The 26,906-nt window shown below is 36.5% G+C and overlaps 1 protein-coding gene across 1 annotated transcript in view; it reads right to left on the bottom strand.

Moving 5' to 3' along the window:
* Positions 1-752: 752 nt before the first annotated feature.
* LOC123539776 (sterile alpha motif domain-containing protein 9-like) overlaps positions 753-26,906 on the bottom strand; it is a 50,933-nt gene continuing 24,779 nt past the window's right edge. The window contains exons 3-11 of the mRNA XM_053525777.1: positions 25,067-25,131; positions 18,270-22,594; positions 12,675-12,810; positions 6,728-6,856; positions 5,223-5,282; positions 3,238-3,387; positions 1,849-2,007; positions 1,307-1,417; positions 753-1,012 (exon numbers count right to left, since the gene is read on the bottom strand). Of these exons, the coding sequence (XP_053381752.1) occupies positions 753-1,012; positions 1,307-1,417; positions 1,849-2,007; positions 3,238-3,387; positions 5,223-5,282; positions 6,728-6,856; positions 12,675-12,810; positions 18,270-22,594; positions 25,067-25,131 (5,395 nt within the window). The remainder of the gene's footprint in view (positions 1,013-1,306; positions 1,418-1,848; positions 2,008-3,237; positions 3,388-5,222; positions 5,283-6,727; positions 6,857-12,674; positions 12,811-18,269; positions 22,595-25,066; positions 25,132-26,906) is intronic.

The raw sequence follows: 26,906 nt of genomic DNA, 5'->3' as shown, positions 1-26,906 counted from the left end.
CGGACGGTGATCGATCACAATAGCTCATTCTGAGCACCTGGAGCTAAAAATGGTAATTTCAGAATAAGTGATACAGACATTTTCAATATTTTAATGTTGTTAACCCAATAACACATTGTGCTCGTACCTTTCAAATACACTTTATTACTAGTAGCTTTTCATTACTTTAAATAAATTTCCCTACATATTGCAGACAGTTTTGCCAAGTACTTTAATTTGCAGTGTTCATCAGTCTTTAATTTTCGTCACACTATTCTTCGTTAATACAATGACTACATTTATCAAATCATACTTTCTTAAAACATCTAAATTAAAGTGTCCGTAGATAATTCTAGAGTTGTTTCTTCTTTCTTCACTTTCTATAAAATATTTTGAAGTGTAACACATGACCTTTACTGGATACTGGATACAAGAAACGAAATACCACTTTTCAATAGTTGATGGTTCAACTTAGACAGAAATCTTTTGATCGCGCAACTTTCTCTTCATCACGAAAGATATAAGCACAGAAAAGTATTACAGAGTATATTAGGATTTGTACAATATTAAAATGGGCATATTAACAATATTTTTTTCTCATGTTGGTACTGGTCGAAACAGTATAAATGATTATTGTCTGTATTGAAAAGAACGGAAAAAAACTGTTTCAGTTTTTAATTTGATGTTTATATGTTGATATGATAATAGAATAAAGAAGGACAATGTCAAGATTAACATTTTATGATTCTCAGACACATATAGACGATGCATTGTTATACGATCTTCTGTAAATCTTTTTGGTTTTGGCAAGACGTTCTATCATTTGATATATTCCATGAATATTGGTCCTTTACGTCACTTCTGAAATAGGTATGAATCCTGGTAAAAATATAAATACCTTCTTTTTGTAACTTTTCCCAGTATTCACTGTCTTGAGACATATCATGTAATGCCGCATCAGGTTTTTCTTTGAACGATCCAAACTGCTCACTGGGCTCTTTCGGTCTCACAGTTTCTCTCGGAAAAGAGGACGCTTTTGAGAAAAGTAATTGATTAATTGAATTAATCGGTAGGCTAATAACACACTTTGATTGTACTTTTCCTCTGTCAAATGTAAATAAAAAGCGATATATATGTTCATTGGTTTTTCTTTAGCAAAACATGTTTGTGATCACGTTTTTTACAAGTGACGAGATAATTAATATAGTCAGAAGTGAAACTGAACATAGCAGCAAATTTATCAAAGAACGGAACATATTTCCACAAATTTTGAAAATTCATTATAGTTCTGTTGATTCGTATCTAGAAATTTTGTTAAAACTTATACCTGGAAATTGTCTTTCAGACAACTGATGTACCTGCCGAGTAGTACCTTTCGAGGCTACGGTAGCATAATCCATGTGTTGTTTTGAATTGGATGATCTGTTGTCTCGATTACCTACTAAACATGATAGGAATTTTGCATATTTAACTATTTATCTCAGAGTAAACATATAGAGAAACCTTGTCATAATGCAATTCGCAAAAATAAAATAATTATTGTTGGTAACTCAAACGTTGTTTCTCGAATTGCCAGTGTAATAAAGTCTTCAATATGTAAAAAGTATTGTCGGTAGACCTTGCACATGGAAATAAATGACAATTCATAACTTTGCTTACGTAGCTACAATCATAACAAGGACAAAGTGGACTCAATTCATTCCCGCTCGATTTTGTTAATACAAATACATAAAACATGCAGTAAAATAAATTTGAAAAGAATACAATAGGTCACAGAAACTAAAGTTATTATATAGTACTCATCTATTAAATATGTACTATCGATTTTTATTTCTTAGCTACTTTTAAGTCAACCGTAAAATCAGTTACCATTTTCCAAGAAATTATCAGGCTCATTTGTAGAAGAGATTTTAACAGAAGTCACGACTACTCCTCGAATAACACTAGACTGAGCTTTCGCAGGGATATCAGAAGGTTGATCACTCCATGAAGTCTTCAATTGCGGCTGTGTATCCGTAATATAGTGCTCTAAGACATACAATATATTCTATATAAAACAAGCAAATTTGATGAATTTGTATTCCCCGCTGAATGGGTTTGTGGTGAGGAATGACAAAGAAAGATATATGGCAAAATGTTAAGAATGTTTCTAAGAAGCAATCAATTTCATTAGTCAGGATCAATTTAACAGAAAACGAATGTTTTAAGTGTACATAATAAATGTATGTTAAGTTGATCCTGACTAATGAAATTATGAATGGAATATGTTTACTGTAATAGACTTAGCTTTTAGAATTATATGAAGTTATTTGAAATGTGAGCTTGCAGTGTAACTAGAACGAAATATTGTATTTGAGTAGTTTAATCTGTGAAGACCACAATATTTACAGTGCCCATCACTTTGTGTACTGCAAGAAGTTTTACCTGTCCAAGCGGGGGTGGGGGCGTGGGTGAGTGGGGAGGTTTACAACTTCACATGTTGATAAATATTAATTATATAATAAATGTTCATGGAAAAATGAAAGAAGTTTTATGAAATTCTACCAATTGGTTAGTTTATGTACAAATATGTGGATTTTTAAACTATATCCTTCCGCCTTTGGCGGGGGAAAAAACGTCGCATTTCTCTATTTTCAGACTTACAGAAATGTTTACAGCAGCTTTCTAGTCAACGTTGTTCCTTGGTTCTTATCTACGATATGTCACGGTATAGGACTTGAATATTCAAGAAAGTGTGCAGCCAGACCGGGACTCGAACCGGGGCCTCGGAATACCGTTCCGATGCTCTACTGACTGAGCTACTGGCCGCCTACACACTTTCTCCCCGTTTTAATATTCAAGTTCCATACCGTGACACATTTCCCCACCAGTTTGAAATTCGTCCTCGAATTTCAGCGGGAATTTGGGTGTCAAATGTCACAGGGTGAGAAAAATGTGCAGCCAGACCGGGACTCGAACCCGGGGCCTTCCCGGTTTAATATTCAAGTCATACCGTGACAAATACTCACGTTTTGGAAGAAAAACAAAAGTTATTTCTTTCTGGTACATATATGTTATGGTAACTCCAAAACACATCTTACGCCGTAACTGTTTATTCTAATAATGATCATCACTGTCGCTGTAAAAAGGTATGCACTCAGCCAAATAATGTTTGATTAAAACAGTCTCCTCAGTTAAATTAGAACTATATCTTTATAACATGACTATTTGCTTTAAAACTTGAAAGAAATTTCTTTCAGAATATCAATGTAGTGTTACCTTCTTTAGTTTTTTCATTCCAAGGCAATTTGTGGATCGAGTCTTGAATGCTACATCGGGCCGCATCTCGAGAATTGTGAGAGTGTTCCAATGGAAAGCTTGCAGACCAAACCTCACTTCTTGTAGATGGTTTAGCATTCTTTGATTCTCCTATATATTCAAATAATCAAATATCTCCGTTTCAGACATCGACTAAGACAAGAGCACGTTGAACACGAAGTGCCCCCACTTTATGCATTCGGTAACTGCACAAGGAACAGAAAGTATTTGGTCACTGCGCACTGGACGTTTGACGTACTGACCTCAAATCAATAATTATATGTCATTTACCAGTCATAAGTGACCTCCCTATCAAATGTGATGTTAGACGATACCATTCCCTAGTTATTTTGCCAAAGAAGTTCTACTGTTCTTGGTCAATGTGCTCTTGACCTTTGACCTACTAATCCAAAAATCAGTAGGAGTCATCTACTGGTCATGGCCAACTATCCTATTTTGTGATTCTAGGCCCAAGCGTTCTCAAGTTATCGTCCCAAAACGGTTTAACTGTTCCGGGTCACTGTGACCTTGACCTTTGACCTACTGATCTCAAAATCAATAGGGGTCTTTTGCTGCTCATGACCAACCTCCCAATCAACATTCCTAGACCCAAACGTTCTTAATTTATCATCCGGAAACCGTTTAACTGTTCCGGGCCACTGTGATCTTGACATTTAACTACTGATCTCAAAATCAATAGGAGTCATCTGCTGGTCATGACCAACCTCCCTATCAACATTCATGGTCCTAGGTCCAATCTCTCTATTAGGTTTCGTGATCCTAGACTTAAGCGGGGCCTCCGTGGCCGAGTGGTTAATCACTTGCCTCTCATCGATGTGGGTTCGAGCCTCACTCGGGGCGTTGAATTCTTCATGCGAGGAAACCATCCAGCTGGCTTACAGAAGGTCGGTGGTTCTACTCAGGTGCCCGCTCATGATAAAATAATGCACGGAGGGGCACCTGGGGTCTTCCTCCACCATTAAAGCTGGAAAGTCGCCCTATGACTTATCATGTGTCGGTGCAACGTTAAATCCAAAAAAAAAAAAAAAAAAAAAAATAGGCTTAAGCGTTCTCAAGTTATCGTCCGGAAAATGTTCCGGGTCACTGTGACCTTGACCTTTAACCTACTGATCTCAAAATCAATAGGGGTCATCTGCTTGTCATGACTTAGCTCCTATCAACTTTCCTAGGCCCAAACGTTCTTAAGTTATCATCCGGAAACCGTTTAACTGTTCCGGGTCACTGTGATCTTGACATTTAACCTACTGATCTCAAAATCAATAGGAGTCATCTGCTGGTCATGACCAACCTCCCTATCAACATTCATGGTCCTAGGTCCAAGCGTTCTTGAGTTATTATCAGGAAACGGTTTTGCTGTTCCAGGTCACTGTAACATTGATCTTTGACCTACTAATCTCAAAAACAAAAGGGATCATCTGCTCGTCATGGTCAACCTCCCTGTCAACTTTCATGATCCTAACCCAAGCGTTCTTGAGTTATCATCCAGAAACCGATTGGTCTACGGACGGACGGACGGACCGGCCCACCGACATCTGCAAAACAATATACTCCTCCTTCTTCGAAGGGGGGCATAAAAATCAGACAGGGAGAAGAAGCTATGATTTATTTTAGTTTAATCAAAGACAGACTACGATCAATGTGGCACTTCAAAGAAGGTAGCAATTACAAGTTAAGATTTCCAAAGGCAAACCATAGAAACACGCTAATAATGATACAAATTTATGACAGAAGACCGAATTAACTTTTTATTATTATGAAAAATAGAGCAAGTGCACTAACTTCACATGCACATATAATAAATTAATCCTATATAGGGGACCGAATGGTTGTTAAAATATTACAACGGACAAGTCACAACAGACTCAGGTGAGCGTTTTATGTGGACGTGTCCACCTGCCATGTACCAATATCAAAATATTTATTACCTTCCGAATTAGACGAACCTTCTCTACGGCTGTGCGCTTTTCTTGACCTATTTGAAATGTCTGAAAAATAGAATACCTCAAAAAACAAGAGCTCGTAGAACACGAAATGCCCGCCTTGGTGCATTCAGTAATTGCACATGGAACAGAAATTAGTTGGTTACTGTACACAAATGTTCGACTGTTCTGGGTCAATGTGACCTTGACCTTTGACCTACTGACCTCAAAATCAATAGGGGTCATCTGCTGGTCATGATCAACCTCACTATTAAGTTTCGTGATCCTAAGCCTAAGCAATCACAAGTTATTATCTGGAAACCGTTAAACTGTTCCGGGTCACTGTGACCTTGACCTTTGACCTACTGACCTATAAAACAATAGGAGTCATCTGCTGGTCATGGTCAACCTCTCTGTCAATTTTCATGATCCTTTGTCTAAGCGTTCTTGAATTATCATCCGGAAAACGTTCAACTGTTCCAGGTCACTCTCACCTTGACCTTTGACCTGAAAATCAACAGGGGTCATCTGGTGATCATGATCACATTTTTTTTTATAAGTTTCGTGATCCTAGGCCCAAGCGTTCTCAAGATATCGTCCGGAAACGGTTTAACTGTTCCGGGTCATTGTGGCCTTCACCTTTGGTCTACTGACCTCAACATCGATAGGGTCATCTGCTGGTCATGATTAATCCCCCTATTAACTCTCATGATCCTAGGCCAAACGTTCTTAGAGTTATCATCCGAAAACCGTTTAACTGTTCCTGGTCACTGTGACCTTGGCCTTAGACCTGCTGACCTCAAAATAGATAGGAGTCATCTGCTGGTCATGACCAACATCCCTATTAATTTTCATGATCCTAGGCCCAAGCATTTTCGAGTTATCATCCGGAAACTGTTTAACTGTTCCGGGTCACTGTGACCTTGACCTTTGACCTACTGATCTCAAAATCGATAGGGGCCATCTATTGGTTATGTCAAACTTTCTTATGAACATTCATGATCCTAGGTCAAAACATTCTAGAGTTATCATCCGGAAACGGATTGGCCTACATACAGACCGACCGACCGACATCTGCAAAACAATATACCACTCCTTCTTCGAAGGGGGGGGGGGGCATAAATATCTTTATAGTTAAAGATAATTTTCTTATCTTTTTTTTTAGTAGTCTTTTCGGAAAAGCTACTTTATTTATAATCTTAAAAAGTCGAATATTTGGCCTATTAAGCCCATATTTATAATCTTATAAAATAGAAAAATCTGGGCTGTTATGCCTATATCTAAAAACCAGAAAATACTTTGCCTGTTATATAAACTTTCTTTGTGACAGTTTCACAGGAGATAGTTTGATCTCAAGCACTCTTTTTATGTGTGGAAAACTAGTAATGCATGTATGAAATCCAGGAACACTGGCTCGATAAAATTATCCCTGTTACGTTTCTCATAAGATGGGGCATCAAACCAGACCAAAAAATATATCATGTTTAAATTCTAGTTATATTTTCCAATACCGTTTGTTGGAGAACTTTTGCGCTGGTAAAGAGTATAGTCTATTTCCCTTGGTTTAACATGTACTGTAGCCTCAGACTCCTCAGGCGTATCCACGTTATCATCACCTCCACTGCCGGACAATTCCTCACCTAGATAATTAAAAACAAAAGTATTTCAATACTGTGTTTCAACTTTGTATTCAATATAGAGACACATACATATTGAAATATTTTGTTCGATATACCTATTCCTCACGTAGTAATGTTTAAGAAATCACTGTATGGTAACTACAACGGTAGCCGTGTGTTTGGATTTGTCCAATATGGCCGCTCAAAGCAAAAAACAACGGAAGGTCGTGTAAGTTCTTACAGACATTTAATAAGTCTTGCTACGTTCCGTTACCAAACTCTGTTCAGTAACACTGGTAATGTCCAAAGAAGTAATCGCCGGACTGACATGGCGATCGGAATCGTATTTACTATTTAGCATAAATATATCTTATAAACCCATGGAAATTGTTCATTTTCGCGTCAGATGTTCCAAAATTTCATTTTTATTATCTATAATCACTGTTTGTACTAAATGGGTGTAAATGTACTATATTATAATCTCTAGTATAAGTATGCATAATCTGTGATATGTACATAGCACCTAAGCTTCAAAAGGACTCAAAACGTGTAGTGTCGTGAAAACATGAATGTAACGGTGTACACCGGTTTGGATGATTTAATCTCTTTGGATGTTTGCGGTTTGGACTAACACTTTTAACTGCTAGTTTTAAAATAATGTTTGTTTCTAAGTAATGTTTTAATATTTTACAATGGTACATGTTCAAATATGTCTTGCGACAGACGACCATTTATTTTAGATTATATTATATATATATGCTTATAAAATACTCATATGTTGATCAATATGGATGCTACCTTTTCTAGTGTATTTAATCAAATCGATATTACTGCTAACAATTTTGAAACCAGACTTTTCAAGATTTTTTTTAAATGAGTATACAAATATCCTTGCTAGTGACCAGAAAAAAATGTGTTAAAACTGAGCAAATGATCAATGCATACTGAAGATTGCTTCAATTCTCTATACATTAACGCACACCTCACAAGTAATATTTGCTTTAGAAGTTACCCAAATGAATATTCTCGTAGGAGGCATAGCTCCATATTCTGTCAGACATACGTTAAGCGACAGTTTTAATACATAGTGTTTGCTATACAGGGCTAACACACGATTACACCGTGTTACCTTTCAGTATGTACTAAAAGGTTTATACCCCAGCGGGGGATTCAGTGTTGTTATATTTTCTGGTCCTTTGGGATCATGGAGTCCATTCAACATATGTGTAATAGAGTTCCGCTTAGGCCGGTGCTAGAGGGCTTGAGAGGTGTTGCACATTTCATTACCTCTCATGAACAGACTCAGTCAAATCGAGTCTGGTTTTTTTTTATTCTTGGTTGCATTCCTTGCTTCCAAAGGATCTTTTCACAGATTTTATTTGCTATTGACAGTGCCATTTCGACGTCCACATGTTTCTTTGTTTCTTTCTTCTATGTTACATATACGTTACAGTATGTATATATTATGAGAGTTTAATACATTTATATAACATTTATGCATGCACTGCTGTAGGCTTTCGTGTTTTTTTTCCTCCTATTGAATATATTTCTCTTTTTATAATTTCTTTTCTCAAGCGCAGCAGTGAAATTTTCTAATCTAAAACACCAGTGAAGAGGAGTGGCCACGAAAAGCAATGGTCAGCACTTTCAATCTTTGTATGAAATTCAAACTCACAGGCCTATTACTGAGTAAGATAGGCTGCAAGTGCAAGAATACTATTGTTGAATTATGCATGATTGTTAATTCAATAGTAGGATCACATTAAGATCCTTGTTTCCTGTCTCCCAACCTCACACTTTAAAAGCAAAGGATTCACTAGCTTGTTTAAATATATACTGACTTCTGTTCCAATTTCACGACTGTTTATATACCTTTCGATGAAAAAGGGCAAATATCAAGTATAATAGTCGACTATTTAATTGCCATGTCACAAAGAAGCTAACTGAATGAATGAATGACATAAGTAAGACATATGTTTTAGTCATATGTAAGACATATGTTTTAGTCATAGAAATGTCCCCTCTTCTGATGCTAAATAACACTAAGATACCTGCTTACATACATGAACATAACCATAACTTGCTATGTCAAGTCAAGTCAAAATAGCGATATATATTTGTTTTGATAAAGCAGGAGAATCTTTGAGCCTTTGCATTGTATGTCGGATAATTAGAGTGAACAGGTGTTTGAAGCATCATTTCATTCTTAAAAGTGGTACGAGAGATACCTGCTTACATACCAAAGCTACAGCAGTATTTGTTAGCTCAATGAAGCGGCATAACTCTGCAATGAAGTTAAAGTGTCAGACTTGCAGATCCTTACTTTGCATGTTAGATCATCCTAACTATTGATTATTGAGATACCTGAACAAAATTCAATTTAGTGAATCGGGAAAAAGAGTCATGCATTTGTAAAACAAGAGGGCCATAATGGCCCTATGTCGCTCACCTGTTATCATTGCGCTTAAGGACAAAAAGCTATTTATAGTGAAATAAAAGGGAAGTAATTAGAAAGCAATATTGTAAGTGAACAAAAGAAGGATCTGCCAAATAAAAGCAAGAACACTGCAATGCAACGCAAATGCAGAGCAATATACACACAAAACAAAATCATATGACCTTTGACCCCTAAGTATGACCATGACCTTGAGGTGAGCCATTCGAAACATGTGCTCTGCACGTCGTTTCGATGAGGTGAACATTAGTGTCATGTTTCTTTGAAATCCTTCAAGGGCTTCAAGAGTTACAGAACGGAAGGGAAATTGCTAACCAATAGACAGACAGACAGACAGACCGGCACCGAGGCAGTAACATAATACGTCCCTTCGGGTGTATAAAAAGGAATCAAGATCTTATGATTATACAAGTTGTGTGCAAGTTTGGTTAAAGTCAAATCATAAATGAAGCTGCTATTGTGCTATTTCAGGGGCCATAACTGAACCCATTCTGGGATCTGGCCGGTTCAAGAAAGGAACCAAGATCTTATGGTGACACAAGCTTGTGCAAGTTTGATTAAATTCAAATCATAAATGAAGCTGCCCAAGTGCAGACAAGGTCAAAATAGCTAATTCTGGCCCTATCAGGGGCCATAGCCATAACTTTGGAACCTATAACGGAATCTGGCCTGTTCAGGACAGCAATCAAGATCTTATGGTGATACAAGTTGTGTGCAAAGTTGGTTAAAGTCAAATCATAAATGAATCTGCTATTGTGCAGACAAGGTCAAAATAGCTAGTGATGGCCCTTTCAGGGGGCCATAACGTTGGAATCCATTAAAGGATCTGGCCGGTTCAAGAAAGGAAACAAGATCTTATTGTGATACACGTTTTGTGCAAGTTTGATTAAATTCAAATCATAAATGAAGCTGCTATTGTGCAGACAAAGTCGAAATAGCTAATTCTGGTCCTTTCAGGCGTCATTACTCTAGAACCCATAATGGCATCTGGCCAGTTCAAGAGAACAACTAAGATCTTATGGTGATACAAGTTGTGTGAAAGTTTGGTTAAAATAAAATCATAAATGAAGCTGCTATTGTGCAGACAAGTTCAAAATGGCTTCAGGCGCCATTACTCTAGAACCCATAATAGAATCTGGCCAGTTCAAAAAAGTATTCAAGACCTTAAGGTGATACAAGTTGTGTGCGAATTTGGTTAAAATCAAATCATAAATAAAGATGCTGTTGTGCAGACAAGGTCAAAGTAGCTAATTCTGGCCATTTCAGGGGCCATAACTCTGGAATCCACAATGAGATCTGGCCAGTTCAAGACAGGAACCAAGATCTTATGGTGTTACAAGCTGTGTGGAAGTTTGGTTAAAATAAAGACATAAATGAAGCTGCTATTGTGCAGACAAGGTCAAAATAGCAAATTCTGGCCCTTTCAGGGGCCATAACTCTAGAACCCATAACGGAATCTGGCCAGTTCAAGAAAGAAACCACGTTCTTATGGTGATACAAGTTGTGTGCAAGTTTGGTAACAATCAAATCATAAAGGTGCTATTGTGCAGACAAAGTCAAAATAGCTAATTCTGGCCCTTTCAGGGGTCATAACTCTGGAACCCATAATGGGATCTGGCCAGTTGAAGAAAGGAACCAAGAACTTATAGTGATACAAGTTGTGTGCAAGTTTAGTTAAACTAAAATCATAAATGAAACCACTATCGTGCAGACAAGAAATTGTTGACGCACGCAAATTCTGGCCTTTTAAAGGACAATAACTCTAGAGCCCATTATGGGATCTGGTCAGTTTTCAAAAAGAATCGAGATATCAGGCCAATACAAGTTTTGTACAAGTTTGATCAAAATTGCTTGCAAAATGTGGTCTCTATCGTGTTAACAAGAATTTGTGAACGGACGACGGACGAAGGGTGATCACAAAAGCTCACCTTGTCAATACGTGACAGGTGAGCTAAAAAGCAAACTAGAATTATGGAACATGTGTATTGCATGTCAGATCATCACATTGAACAACTAGTTTCAATAAATTCCCATTAGTCATTTCTGATATAACATCTTACAAATAATCAACAAAGAGTATGCGAAGCCGACGAACGGATGCGTGCAACAGCCCTTTGTATTCTTCAAGTAGTCTATGTAAATCATCTTTTGGAATAGTGAAACAGGTTAAGCTGGTAGATAAAAGGGCAAACAAACGTTTTTTGTTGATTTTGGGCTTTTAAGCATTTACTAATTCCTCTTCTAAACAAGCAATTGACAAATATAATAAACAAATGAACATTTATTGTAAAAGAATTCAAATCAAATCACCTCGAGACGGTAGATTGAACCCAGGCTTTCAAAAACGAACGACTTGGATATCTAACCAACCTGGCACTCAAACATTCTTACGCTACTTTTTTAGAACACATCTAACCTACTAGGATATACAGTGATTTATTTTGAAACTACATTTGTATTCCATGAAATAAATTCTTTATCGAATGTAACACATTTTTATGCACCAGTACCAAAAAATAATTACTCTAGGTACAATGTTAATTTCGAATCGTTTATACACATCTTAGATGATATTTAGTTTTATGACCTTCAGTTAATTTCTTTCCATAGATTTTATGCAATCCAAACAAAAGGTTACCTCTTATATCCCAGAAATGAATGAAGGAGATAGATGTGGTTATGTATGAATTTATCAACTTTGATACCGATTTTTCGTGCAGGAATATGAATTAAGTTGCTATCCAAACCGGTGCATATACTAAATCCAAACCGTTAGCTGCTTTTCAATTCCTTGCAGCCAAACCGTTACACACTTGATACATATGATTGACTTACGATGGTATTTTTCGCAAAAATACTATTCTTTCAGTTTAGAGACCAATGACAAGATATGTCAGAAAATGTTTTAACTGATTTGTCTGATGATACAATTGCAAGAGTTCTGATAACATTATTTACAAATTTTGTTTTCGCTTCTTGATTCCCATAATCTTTACGCTTTTATCACTTAGTAATTTAAAACTGGAATAATCTGATCTTTTTATATCGAATAACTTAAACCTTAGAATAAATACTAAATACCTAATAAATATTTTTGTAAAAATTATGTGTTTAATCGTAGAAAACATCAAAAGTTACGTGATGTTTTTGACATTTTTTCTCGGGAAAGGCCATATCGGACAGATCCAAACGCATGGCTACCGGTGTAGTTACCATACAGTGGAAATGTCATCAATACTTAAAGGAAATACAGCACACAGTTAAAGAAAAACAATGATACTTAAATAGTTTGCTGAAAAAGAACAGTTCCTTAATACCCATTTTGAACATTTAAAATGAAATCAAGGTAATATTAAAAATAAAAGAATGTAAATTTTGTCTTACATTTTTCAACAACATCGAATGCTCTTAGCCCGCTCCATGTGAACGCAAGCACAAACGTCACCTCACGGTTTCGAAGCTGTGCAGAAGGGTAAAATGCCTTTATCTTGAAAAGATGATTACCCTTTGGATATTGAACCTGCAATTTTGAACACAACTAGAGACTACGAACGCAAGCATAATTAAGACCATTAAACATATAACACTCAGAATGCTTTGAAGAGTATGCACACATGAATTAAAGATAAGGGTTTTAAATATTGGTATAACAAGAATTTATTGCACTGTAACTTACATGCATTCACAAAAGAAATTCTGTAACACAGCGCTTCGGTATAGAATTACGGGGAGAAAACACAAGAAGTGGATCCGTGCAAAATAATGCATGAGACACAAAGGGTCGAGGACATTATCTTTCTCGAATCCGCAGTAACGAGTGGTTTTGTCCGACTTAAAGCACTTTTGTAACTTTGTATGGTTTCATAAACAAAAAAACAACAAAAAATCAAAAAACAACAACAACAAAAAAGAGCGTTTTTAAAGACTTAACCATACAAAACCCATTCATTTCATAAACAATGTCTGTCGGATTTGACAAGTGGAAAATCCACTCGGTATCAGTTTTTCCTATTACAAAGTCCGGTCACGAAATCGGTAACCACGTGTAAAACTAATGCCATATTTCAATAATATTGTTTGATATTCAACACAGTTTATGGTACTTATGCCGTCGGTGCGGCCTTTAGAGAGGTTATATCATACAAGAGGGCCATGATGGCCCTATATCGCTCACCTGTTATCATTGCACTTAAGGACAAGTCTTCAAGGTCAAAAGATCATAACAGAAATCAATCAAAAGAATTATGAGAAAATATAGTTGAAATTTTCTTTAAGTAACTTTAAAAACAAGATTTGAAAACTTTTTGTAGAGGTCCACTAGGCAATGCTACATGTCAAATATCTAAGCTCTTCTGGTTTATTTTTAGAAAATTTTGAAGATTTTTCTATGTACAATCAAGTAACCCCATGGGGCAGGGTCAATTTGACCCCAGGGGTCATGATTTGAATAAATTTTGTAAAAGTCTACTAGGCAATGCTACATGTCAAATATCTAAGATCTAGGCCTTCTGGTTTATTTTTAGAATTTTTTTTAAAGATTTTCCTATGTAAAATCAAGTGACCCCTAGGGCGGAGTCAATTTTGACCCCGGGGGACAAGGTTTGAACAAATTTTGTAGAAGTCCACTAGGCAATGATACATGTCAAATATCTAGTCTCTAGGCCTTCTACTTTATTTTTAGAAATTTTTTGAAGATTTTCCTATGTAAAATCAAGTGACCCCTGGGGCGGGGTCAATTTTGACACAGGGGGTCATGATATGAACAAATTTTGTAGAGGTCCACTAGGTAATGCCAAATGTGAAATATCTAAGCTCTAGGCCTTCTGGTTTATTTTTAGAAAACTTTTGAAGATTTTCCTATGTAAAGTCAAGTGACCCCTAGGGCGGGGTCAATTTTGACCCCCGGGTCATAATTTGAACAACTTTAGTAGAGGTCCACTAGGCAATGCTACATGTCAAATATCTAAGCTCTAGGGCTTCTGGTTTTTGAGAAGAAGATTTTTTTAATATTTTCCTATGTAAAATCAAGTGACCCCTGGGGCGGGGTCAATTTTGACCCCGGGGGCCATAATTTGAAATTTTTTTGTAGAGGTCCACTAGGCAATGCTACATGTGAAATATCTAAGCTCTAGGCCTTCTGGTTTATTTTTAGAAATGTTTTGAAAATTTTCCTATGTAAAATCAAGTGACCCCTGGGGCGGGGTCAATTTTGACCACGGGGTCATGATTTGAACAATTTTAGTAGAGGTCCACTAGGCAATGCTACATGTCAAATATCTAAGCTCTAAGTCTTCTGGTTTTTTAGAAGAAGATTTTTTAAGATTTTCTTATGTAAAATCAAGTGACCCCTGGGGCGGGGTCAATTTTGACCCCGAGGTCATGATTTGAACAAATTTGGTAGAGGTCTACTAGGCAATGCTTCACACCAAATATCTAAGCTTTAGGTCTTCTGGTTTTTGAGAAGAAGATTTTTGAAGTTTTTCCTTTCGGTTGCCATGGCAACCAGTGTTCTGCATGGAATTCAATTCTTTGAACAATTTTGAAAGGGGGCCTTCCAAGGAACATCCCTGTGAAGTTTCATCAAAATTGGCCTGTTGGTTTAGGAGGAGATGTTGTTTAAAGGAAAGTGTGGACGGACGTACAACGGACGGACGGACGGACGCCGGACGGTGAGCGATCACAATACCTCACCCTGAGCACTTTGTGCTCAGGTGAGCTAACAATAGCAACTACAAAAAGTTTGAATGTTTGAACCTTAAAGGCGGCGTATTTTAACCGTATTTTATTCTCAAAACATTTTCCTGAATATTTTACTTACCTCAGTGACGTATTGTTCGGTAGCGATACATTTTTTTGCTATGATTCAGTATGTCATAAAGGTATGCCTTGGACAATTGTGACGTGCTAATATTCTTTATGTGTATATGGATGCATTATGTATGCCGCTGCTTTTTAATGTGAAACGGAAACAATGAAGAACTAAATAATCACAAAAGTATAAAAAAAAGAGGGCCAAAATGGCCCTATATCGCTCACCTGTTATCATTGCATTTAAGGACAAGAAGGTCAAAAAATCATAATCAAGATCAATCAAAAGAATTATGAGAAAATATAGTTGAAATTTTCTTAAAAGTTACTTCAAATAAAATTATTTTCAAATCAAGCCAGTAGTTTCATGCCCGAAGGATTACATCAGAGGAGGATAGGAGCAAAATTTTGACTGATGAAGCCCAAGGGAACAACAAAGAAAAGAATTTAACCAAAAAGAAAAAAAATTCTAACAAGGTACAGATATGTCAAAATATACCTCAAAATTGGAGGTACCATCCATGTTGTATCACAGAAAAGTGGTCTCGGTTTTTCCCTACGGCCAATAATAAAAAAGTTACTAAATAAGCTATTTATAGTAACACAAAAGGGAAGTAATTGAAAAAAATTATTGTAAGACAACAAAAGAAGGATCTGCCAAATAAAAACAAGAGCACTGCAATCAACGCAAATGCAGAGCAATATACACACAAAACAAAATCATATGACCTTTGACCTCTAAGTGTGATCTTGACCTTGAAGTGAGCCATCCGAAATATGCGCAATGCACGTCGTTCGATGAGGTGAACATTTGTGTCAGGTTTCTTTGAAATCCTTCAAGGGCTTCAAGAGTTACAGAGTGGAAGGTAAATTGCTAACCAACAGACATACAGACAGACGGACACCAAGGCGATAACATAATATGTCCCTTCGGGCTTATAAAAAGAAATCGAGATCTTATGGTGATACAAGTTGTGTGCAAGTTTGGTTAAAATCAAATCATAAATGAAGCTGCTATTGTGCAGAAAAGGTCAAAATAGCTAATTTTGGCCCTTTCAGGGGCCGTAACTCTAGAACCCATTATGGGATCTGGCCGGTTTAAGAAAGGAACCAAGATCTTATGGTGACACAAGTTTTGTGCAAGTTTGATTAAATTCAAATCATAAATGAAGCTGCTATTGTGCAGACAAGGTCAAAATAGCTAATTCTGGCCCTATCAGGGGCCATAATTCTGGAGCCCATTAAGGAATCTGGTCATTTCAAGAAAAGAACGAAGATCTTGTGGTGATACCAGTTGTGTGCAAGTTTGGTTAAAATCAAATCATAAACGAAGCTGCTATTGAGCAGACAAGGTCAAAAAAGCTAATTTTGGCCCTTTCAGGGGCCATAACTCTGGAACCCGTTATGGGAGCTGGTCGGTTCAAAAAAAGAACCAAGATCTTTAGGTGACACAAGTTGTGTGCAAGTTTGGTTAAAATCAAATCATAAATGAAGCTGCTATTGAGCAGACAAGGTCAAAAAAACTAATTTTGGTCGTATCAGGGGCCAGAACTCTTGAACCGGTTACTTGATCTGTTCAGTTCAAGAAAGGAGTCAAGATCTTATGGTGACACAAGTTTTGTGCAAGTTTGATAAAAATCAAATCATAAATGAAGCTGCTATTGTGCGGACAAGGTCAAAAAAGCTAATTTTGGCCCTTTCAGGGGCCATAACTCTGGAACCCATTATGGGATCTGGTCGGTTCAGGAAAAGAACCGAGATCTTATGGTGACACAAGTTTTCTGCAAGTTTGATTAAATTCAAATCATAAATGAAGCTGCTATTGTGCAGACAAGGTCAAAATAGCTAATTTTGGCCCTTGCAGGGGCCATAACTCTTGAACCCATAAAGGAATCTGGCCAGTTCAAGCAAGGATCCAAGATCTTGTAGTGATGCAAGTTGTGTGCAAGGTTGGTTAAATTAAAATCATAAATGAAGCTGCTATTGTGCAGACAAGGTCAAAATAGCTATTTCTGGTCCTTTCAGGGCAATAACTCTGGAACCCATGAAGGAATCTGGCCAGTTCAAGAAAGGAACCAAGATCTTACGGTGATACAATTTGTGTGCAAGTTTGGTAAAAATCAAATCATAAATGAAGTTGCTATTGTGCAGACAAGGTCAAAATAGCTAATTTTGGCCCTTCAGGGGCCATAACTCTGGAACCCATAATGGGATCTGGCCAGTTTAAGAAAGGAACCAAGATCTTATAGTGATACAAGTTGTGTGCAAGTTTGGTTAAAATAAAATCATAAATGAAACCACTATCATGCAGACAAGAAATTGTTGACACACAAAAAAAGCAAATTCTGGCCCTTGAAGGGGCAATAACTCTAGAACCCATAATGGGATCTGGTTAGTTTTCGAAAGGAAATGAGATATCATGCCAATACAAGTTTTGTACAAGTTTGATCAAAATTGCTTGCAAAATGTGGTCTCTCTCTTGTTGACAAGAAATTGTGGACGGACGGACGGACGGACGGACGACGGGTGATCACAAAAGCTCACCTTGTCACTACGTGACAGGTGAGGTAAAAAATCAAAGGGTTTCTATACAATGAGATTAAATTCATGATAATATTTAGGTAATGATTTCAGTAACTGCCATTAGCGAAGTAGGTTAAACTAAAGACTAAGAATCAAGGTTTGCGAGTTCGATCCCGTGCGGCGTATATGACAAATTTGATAACGAAAACATTTGTAAATCAGAAGTGGATTCGTGAAATAAATCCAACGGTTACTATAATAGAATAACGTCAGTAAAGTGATGTAAGTATCAGTATTCATAAGTCATTAAAGTACACGTTTGTTTTATTTTTGTCATATTTAGAACTGCAAAAATGTACATGTATATGTCATTAATTGAATAACAATATATCAAGAAAATCGAATCTTTCACCTGTAGGGGACTTATGGCGTTTGCCTTTCCGTCCGACAGAGCCTTCACACACATGAAGTGGGATCCAAGTAGAAGATATATCTTCACGAAACTTGGTACAAAGATACATGGCAGTAACGAAATTATGCACGTCCCTACGTTTACAAAATTAAGAAAATATGACAAAAATGGCACAGTTAGAATCCAAGATAATGTAAAACGTACAAGGCATTTCTTCATGAAAACTTGCAACTTACCATATGTTTTATAACTGTTCCAGAATCGTCAAGAGTGCCTGTTAACCTCTTAAGCTGATCCGCAACAAATGGCTCTCGCCAAAAATAGTCTTTGTAGACATGCATACGTGATCTCCCTTCTTCTTTTTCTTTTTTCTCTCGCCATTCCATCTCAATTTCAAACAAGTCAAGGACACCGAGGAGATCTTTGCTCAGTGCAAAGTAAGTTTTGCCTTTATTAGCTTTCATTTGTTCTCGGTTTGCAATATAATTGTTCTTGAGGTAAGTTTGTTCCCATTTTTCCATCAAACTGATGTACGTATTCGGCGACGACAAATTGCTGTACTTAAATCTCGATTTTAATGGCCAGTGAAAAAAAGAATAAAATAGAAAAGCTTCTAAATACGGTCTTTTGACATCTTTTTGTGTCTGGGTATCAAGCAGTTTGGCGGAATAACTCAGCAACTGGCGATACAGTCTTTCATCAATGATCGAGCCTGTCGTCAAAAGTTCCATAAAACTGTATCCTATGAAAAACAGAAGATCCCTTGTATCTGCATATTCAAGTGGTAGACGCTCAAGATTTCGCTTTGCTTCCAAATACCTCGATTCCACAAGCGGTCTTTCCTTGGATTTAAATGCCCTCATTAGCGGCTTCAGTCCGTACCCGAACTTCAGTTGATATTTTAAACCATGACTTCGATAGAATCTTTCATATCTCTCACGTAGGCTCAGTAAAAGAACATCTTCGGCAGTGTATATGGTGTAGATCTTTTTTACCTGGTAGTCCCGTTCTTCGACAAAACGTAGAGCATCTGCCACATGAACTTGTCTCTTCCCACCCTGAATTATCTGGTCTATACTTCCATTTTTATTCAAATCTGACAGGAAAGATCCGTTGATGTCTCTGTCAGGATTTGTCAGTATATCTAAGAGGTCATCTTCATTTGTATAACATTCGAATAACTCGAATATTTCTAAGAGCCCAACAAGAGTTCTTACTTCCATAAAATAGCAGCTCAAATTACATTTATCCTTCTCGTACTCCTGGTTCGTAATCTGGCCCTCCGTGAATTTGTCTATAGCATTATATGCTAAAGATATAACCTCTTTTGCATGGTCATCGCTAATTTTCTTGCCGCCTTGGCAGTTCTTTTCCTTAATGTATTCCATATTCGTTTTGAATACTTGGCCATAGGTATCAAGTAAATACGAATTATTTTGACAAATATCAATGGACTCACAGATGGCCTGCTCAGCAGCTGTGAAATCTTTTGTGTGGATGATATGAAATCTCGCCAGCTGTTGTCCAACAAAGGCATCTCCTGTTATTGTGATGCATTTGCTCATGACTCGCACGACACTGGCTTTACCTTCTTCTATATCATTTGTATTTCGTTCATCAAAGAATGCAAATATTAAGCGCGAAAATTTGTCTTTCACTCCATCTCTTCCTTTCCCGCTATCTTCTCTCGTTTTGAATAAGGAACAGACTACTTCTACAAAGCGTGTCGACTCATAGTTATCTTTTGAACAATGGTGCTGTGTTTGGCTAAGTATGAACATCACTATGTCTTCAAGACTCAACGTCTGAGTTTCCTGTATATAGCGTAAAATAACCTCTGCAAGAGGTTGGGATATTATGCGCAATCCTCTGTTTCTTAACTCATAACCAGATCTGCAAGCAAATAAACTCAAAGACTCAGAATTAAGAATTTCTGGAAGTCGTCTAATTTTTATTGGTACCTGCTTTCTTCGCATTCCATATGGTTTTCCATCTCCAATCTTATTCTGCTTTGTCGTTATTGGTATACCGACAATTGAATCAAATGTACTCTCAGGAACAAGTGTACCTATCTCATAAGTGCAGATCAATGAGAGAACCTTCAGAATGTCCAGCTCAGTTGGTGAGACTTCCTTCATAATTTGCTCTACCGTGGACTTGATATATTCCTTGTCAAAGGAATTTCTCATGACATTGAATGCTATTAAAGTATTAACATCAACATCTGACTTTTCCAATTCCTTATATTTTTTCTCAAACCATGCTCTCTCCCTGTCTGTCAAACGATGTTTCACGGTGTTTTTCACTACTATCTTTCCATTTTCAGCCTCTTCCACAGGATCATTTGCCAATGCAACCCGTGATACATTTATTACAATGCCGAACAGTTCCCCAGGAGATGCTGTTTTGTAAGCTAACTGATGTAAGCCCTTTTGAAAAAACATGTTTCCATCTGGCTCATCATCTAGAAGTATTATTACAGGTCGAGGTGTAGAGTCTTTGTATTGCCGAAACTTTTCTATTTCCTCGACGGTATTTTCTGTTATCTCTTTTACGACACAACACCTATAAGGTTCATTGATACACCGTGTTTGACTGAAATGCCATATCAAATGTCTGCCTAATATGCTTCCACCAGCACCAGGCTCATGTCTCACCTCTACTGATTCCACCAGCATTTTACCGTCTGTTCTCGTCAATTTCTTTTCAATTGAAAACCTCAATTTACTGAAAAGATCTCTTTCTCCATGGTGCCCATAGTAGAAATTCCACCATGAAGCCTTCTTTCCTTGATAAAATTTAGTCTCTTCTTCCTTTTGCTTAATCTTTTGTTCATCAGGTTTCATTTGCTTTTCATCATGAACGCATTCCTCCATGCTAAGAATGTCAATATATTTCCATTTTTCCTTTTCTTTTTGTGTTAGTTCTTCATATGTTCCGGATGAATTCGGCAGTTTGCATATATTATCCGAACTTTCTTTAAATGTTTTTCGAAAAACCTTAGATATTTCAAACCAGGAGAGACCAGAAAACAAAGAAGAATTTATCTTTTCTTGTCCAATCTTCCTTGATATTTCAGAGTTAAAGGCTTCTAACACGTCAGGAGTTTCACCTATGATGATACATTGATGTTTGAAAATTCGAATAAAGGCCTCACGCGCAAATTCAACCATTGGGTCCTTTAAATCAGTTGCTCCAAAAACCAAAAAAAGGACTTTTGCTCGTAGTGGAGGTATCTTTTTCTTCATGTACCGCATGACGTTTTCCAGCGGAATCATTCTTTGATCTGTCCAAGTATCTGCATCCAGTTCTGAGATTCCAAGTTCATCATTTCCATTGCAGTAAATCCATAGCTTGTCTTTATCCGAAAAAGAGATATCTTTTTCATCAATATCAAAATCTGTTGCTGACTTAACTGTAAACAAGGGACTTCCATCTTCCATTTTCTTGCGCAATTTTCTTGAGGAACCGAAGTCAAATACTGCGTAGGAATTTTGAAACGCATCTTGAAAACCATGGTAATCCAGAAAATCGGTTGTTTCCATTTTCCCCGTACATATTATTGGATAAAATATTTCTGTTACATATTCAGCCCCTCTCGTGAGTTCATAGGTTAAATGCTGAACAAGATCAGAGGCTGAACGGTAATGACTCAATGTTTCTGCATCAAGCATATGTCTCTCTCTTATAGCATCCTTCAACTCGATTTGTACGGCTTCGACCCTGCCTCTTTCTATTTCAACGATATCACAGTTTGGACCAACTTCGTACAAAAAGAACACTTCCTTTTGTGGACCATTTGGCGGAAACATTGCGGTGTAGAACGAATCAGATAAATGTTTACCGAATGGCACAATGTCAATTTCTGCGACCACTGAATGTTTGTTCGAGACATGTATTATATGTACTGGTCTAGTACATCGTGCTATATTTCTTTGTAGGCAAGTATTAAGGTGACCAAAACACCTTGCTATACCATTTACAATGATTGCATCAGCAGATGTTATAACAGCTGTATTCTCACAGCCAATAATTTCACCTTTATTTCGCCCAGTGCGTTTTATACCAAAATGAATAGTGCCATTTTTTCTTGCATTCAGACATGCCGAAATAAACCTTATTGTCTTCTTCACAATTAAATGTTTTGTCAATCTCGAAGACACCGGTTGGACAAACTCGTGTGCGGGAACATTCTGGTCGCCTCCCAAGCAGTAACTTACTTCACATTTTTCGTATTTTTGTAGGCATGGCTTGTCAAATTGTCTAAGAGACCCCTCCATCTTTGCAGTTTTTGTTGTTGATTTTACATGGCTTTTTATATGCGTTTGCAGAAGCTGGAGCTTTTTCCTTGTACCGAACGGCAAATGTGTACAACCTAAATAATGACCAAAGCATTCATTCAAATCATCCTCTGTAAATTCTACAAATGTTTCCATCTGAACTGCTTCCTTTTTAATGGCATTGGTTATTTTCTCACAGACATCTTCGCCAATGCTGCGGAAATTACGTCCAATGTATTCTGCATATTCTTCGAACGACAGTGCAGCAACATTTACCTCATCTAGAATCACAGAGACAACCAGAATTTACTGATTTAATCTGGATCGGAGAATATTTACATGCTATAAACTGGGTATTATCAGATGTAGTCCTTGAATTCGTAAACATTTCAAACTGCATTCAGGAGGAGGAGCAAGAAATAAAACTAGTCCAACTAGTGTAAGTTCAACAACAAACAGCTAAGTTAAAGCTGAGAAAGAAAGACATAAAGACTGAACAGAAGACTAAAAGGAGACTATATATTTAAAGTATTTAGAAAAAATTTCGACGGACTGTAAATCCAGCATTAACTCTATCAAAAATGTGTCAATACAAATATTTTTAAGTTTTATAAAGGACGAAAGACCGGCTACATAACATGATATAAACCGATAGTAAAGAAAATTTATTTTACATTGTAAAGCTAAAATAGTTCTAAATTAACAACAAAATTTCGTACTTTCATCAAACACTTCCACATAACATTGATCGGGATTTAAAGTTTAATTTAATACAAATAAACACTTCGACATATACTTTAAACATCGGGAGTATTTGTATCACCCAACGTATGCTTTAAAGATCGGGATTATTGGTATAACTCCACATGTGCACATTAAAAGAAATATGAGATATTTTCCTCAAAAAAGTTAAGCAGAAAAACGTCAGCTCAACGATATATATTTAACCTACATTTTCCATTTAAACTGGAGCGGTTTTCAGGTGAAACTGTGGAGTTTTCATAAAATGTCTATTGAAGAGACCATTCATCGCGTTGAAAGTTGTTTAAAGGATATAGTAAGTTGGATGAATACTAACATGTTGAAACTCAATGCTGAAAAAACAGAATTAATCATATTTTCATCTGAACACAAGACACAATCTGTTTCAAACATATCTGTGAAAGTGGACGGCTCTGAAATCAAACAATCAGGCAGTGTCAGGAACCTCGGTGCTTTCCTGGATTCGAACATGAGGATGGAGCAACATGTGAATAGTGTGTGTAGGAATTCCTATGCACAGCTGCGGCAAATTAGTCACATCAGACAATATATAACCGCAAACGCAACCAAATCTCTAATCAACTCTCTTGTTACATCACGTTTGGATTATTGCAACTCTCTTCTATATGGAATTCCAAAACGGTCAATGAACAAACTGCAATATGTCCAAAACACGGCAGCTAGAATCGTAACCAGAACATCCAGATACGACCATATAACGCCTGTTCTGCGTGAACTCCATTGGCTTCCTGTGCAATGTAGGGTAGAATACAAAATTATAACACATACATATAAGGCACTCAAAGATCAATCACCAGCTTATGTAGCGAACATGCTAGAAATATATACACCATCCAGAAATCTGAGGTCGCAGAATAATGCATTAAAACTAGTGGTGCCCAAATGTCGAACAATACGATTTGGTGACAGGAGCTTTCAGACAGCTGCTGCGAGGTTATGGAATGCCCTCCCATCTGGCATAAGAGAGTGCAAGACCGTGCAAAGTTTCAAAAAAGCGCTAAAGACGCATTATTTCATGCAATTCTTTGGCAACTAACATCTCACTGATTACCTGATTTATAATGTAGGTACTTTGCCGGCCAATTAATTACTTTAATTAAGAACTCCAGTGTGACAGAATAATGTTGGCGGTGTTTTTTTCTGTGGGATGTATCATGGATGTTCTCCGGACCGTTTAGGTAGGGACTGACCCAATCATCCGGGACGGTTTGCATGCTGTGATGCATTTCGCAGACATCATACCGTTTAATTCTGTCTGTTCAAAATGTAAGATATCTTCTGTTCTATTCTGCTCTGACCTGTGTCTTTGATAGGTCAGTTAATGTTTTATGATATTGTATTTTTGTTTCATGTTTTGATCTGCCTACCTTCCAATTTAAAATGCTTGGTATCTTATTACCGTAATATAATTTTAATTTCTTCTATAATAGTTCAATTCCCATTTTTTATTGAACATTATATAAATGTTTTTATGTAAAGCACTTTTGAACGTATTTTTATATGAAAAGAGTGCTATATAAATGTGGTATATAATAATAATAATAATAATAATAATAATAATAATAAACAACCGTTGTGATCTTTTGAACTTTCTCGCTACATTCTAAACCAAATTGTTACCTATTAGCAAAAATCTTTAATCGAATATAGGATGTTGTTTTAAATATTCTAAATGTTCTAGGGTTCCCTTACTGTTGCAGATAGAACAGTCTTTCTCAATACCGATGATTAATTTCAATTCTTCAATGGAAACCTACAATGTTCAGGATATTCTGCATTTTTGGCTTTACACGTGTCATTAGTGTTTTCAATTCACTGTATCAAGGACACATTTGTAGGATGAACATCATCTTACTTAATTTTAACAAACCGTAGGAAAACCATGAAAGACTTGAACTGGAACAAACTTGTACTTTGAAAAAGGACACCCAAAGGTTATGAGGCACAAGTGTTAACTTGTTTGTGCTTACCATCAAGTCTGTCTTCTTTTTTGTCATCGTCATCAATTTTCGTTGCAATAGATATCCCTTCATACCTTAAATAAAAACGAAAAAACATTAAACATTTGTTAGTTTGTTTTAGGTTTAACGCCGTTTTTCAACAGTATTTCAGTCACGTAACGGTGGGCAGCTAACTAACCAGTTATCCTGGATTCTGCAAGTAACTGCCAACTTCCTCACATGAATTATCAAAGATGGAGGACGAATGATTTCAGACACGATGTCTTTTATCAAATAGTCACGTAGAACAAACGCCCTGCCCGGGGATCGAACTCGCGACACCGTGATCCGTAGACCAGCTTTAAATCTGAAGCTGTTAGAGGTCAACCTAGAAACCATCCTATTGATTTTTTTCGGTATTTCTTCATAGAAAAGTAGTCTTTCAATAGGAAGCTGTTTGAGGTCAAACTGAAGTTCGATCCTGATGATAAACTTTCCATTATTTCTTGACGGAAAAATACTATCAGTTTAAACATTTAGCATTTGAAGAATTTGCATTAATATTGTGGATTAAAAAAACTATTTTCAAAAAGAGAATTCATATTCTTTGGATGAAATTCTAACCCCGTTAATTCGAGCAAAATGTATTCTAGTAATCTGTGGATTTTTATATTATGTATGTAATTTGAAATAAATATTGATTGGATTTAAATTTGAACAGACCAGGATTTAAGTATTTCTTGCATATAGGGAGTGGACTTAACGACGGTATTTAAATTGTTATTTTTAAAACTAAATTTTGATATTTTGCAAGTTAGCTTTTCTGTTAACATTTAGAATATTAAGTAACAAGCAGTTATTTCCCTTAGACTTGATACTGATGTATATTCTTACTCATAGGAAGTAAAGCAAATGCTGTCCGTAAGACAGCGCGCTCCACTTTTCGACGATTTGACAGTAAATTGAATTTATATGTCGCAACAAGAGACCTCCACTTTTAAAGGAAGATACACCAAGATGATGATGATAAAGATATATCTTAAGTTTCAAGTCATTATCTTATAAAGTACCAATGTTATGTCCAGAAAATAAAGTTCGTCAAACAGATGAAGTATGAAATTGGCAAAATTTGGTCAAAAATAAAAATCAGAGTGATTGGGGATTGTTACCACATGCAGATGATGATGATAAAGATACATTTAAAGTTTAAAGTCATAATCCTATATTGCAAAAACAAAAATTGTATCCAGAAAGCAAAGATGCAAAAATATTTAAGTGCGAAAGAGACATTATTTTGTCAAAAGTAATGGGCTGCAGTATATAATCACACACTCAGATGAGGATTATAACTTTTTTTTTTATTTCAAGTCATTATCTTTTAAAGTACCAAATATATGTCTGTAAAAGAGTCTTCCGAAATAAAATTAACATGAAAATATTACAAGTACTACTACTTGGTGACGCTGACCTTGGGTATAATTGGCCTACCATCGCTCATACTTTGTTTGTTTGCTGGACAATGTTTAAGTGAAGTAACAGTAAGATATCAGAGATAGTAACAAATATATAACAGAAAAACAAAGGTTGCCGAAAAATAATAACCTTCAAAAACCTAAGTACAACACCTTTGTGACCTTGACTGTGATTATAATGGACCCATCTCCCAAACATACCTTGTATGCTGGACAGTATCTACGTAAAGTTACAGTAAGATATAAACATTAATAACAAAGATATGACAGGAAAACTAAGATTGCCGAAATACTTTAACCTTAAAAATATCAAAGTTTAACACTTTGGTGACCTTGACCTTGGGTATATAGGGCCAAACGCAGGCACATACTTTGTTTGCATGCTAAACTATGTTTAT

Source organism: Mercenaria mercenaria, chromosome 16, assembly GCF_021730395.1.
Source record: "Mercenaria mercenaria strain notata chromosome 16, MADL_Memer_1, whole genome shotgun sequence".
Classification (NCBI taxonomy): domain Eukaryota; kingdom Metazoa; phylum Mollusca; class Bivalvia; order Venerida; family Veneridae; genus Mercenaria; species Mercenaria mercenaria.
Note: the sequence above shows the minus strand (reverse complement) of the source record. Positions and strands in the feature narration are given on the sequence as shown.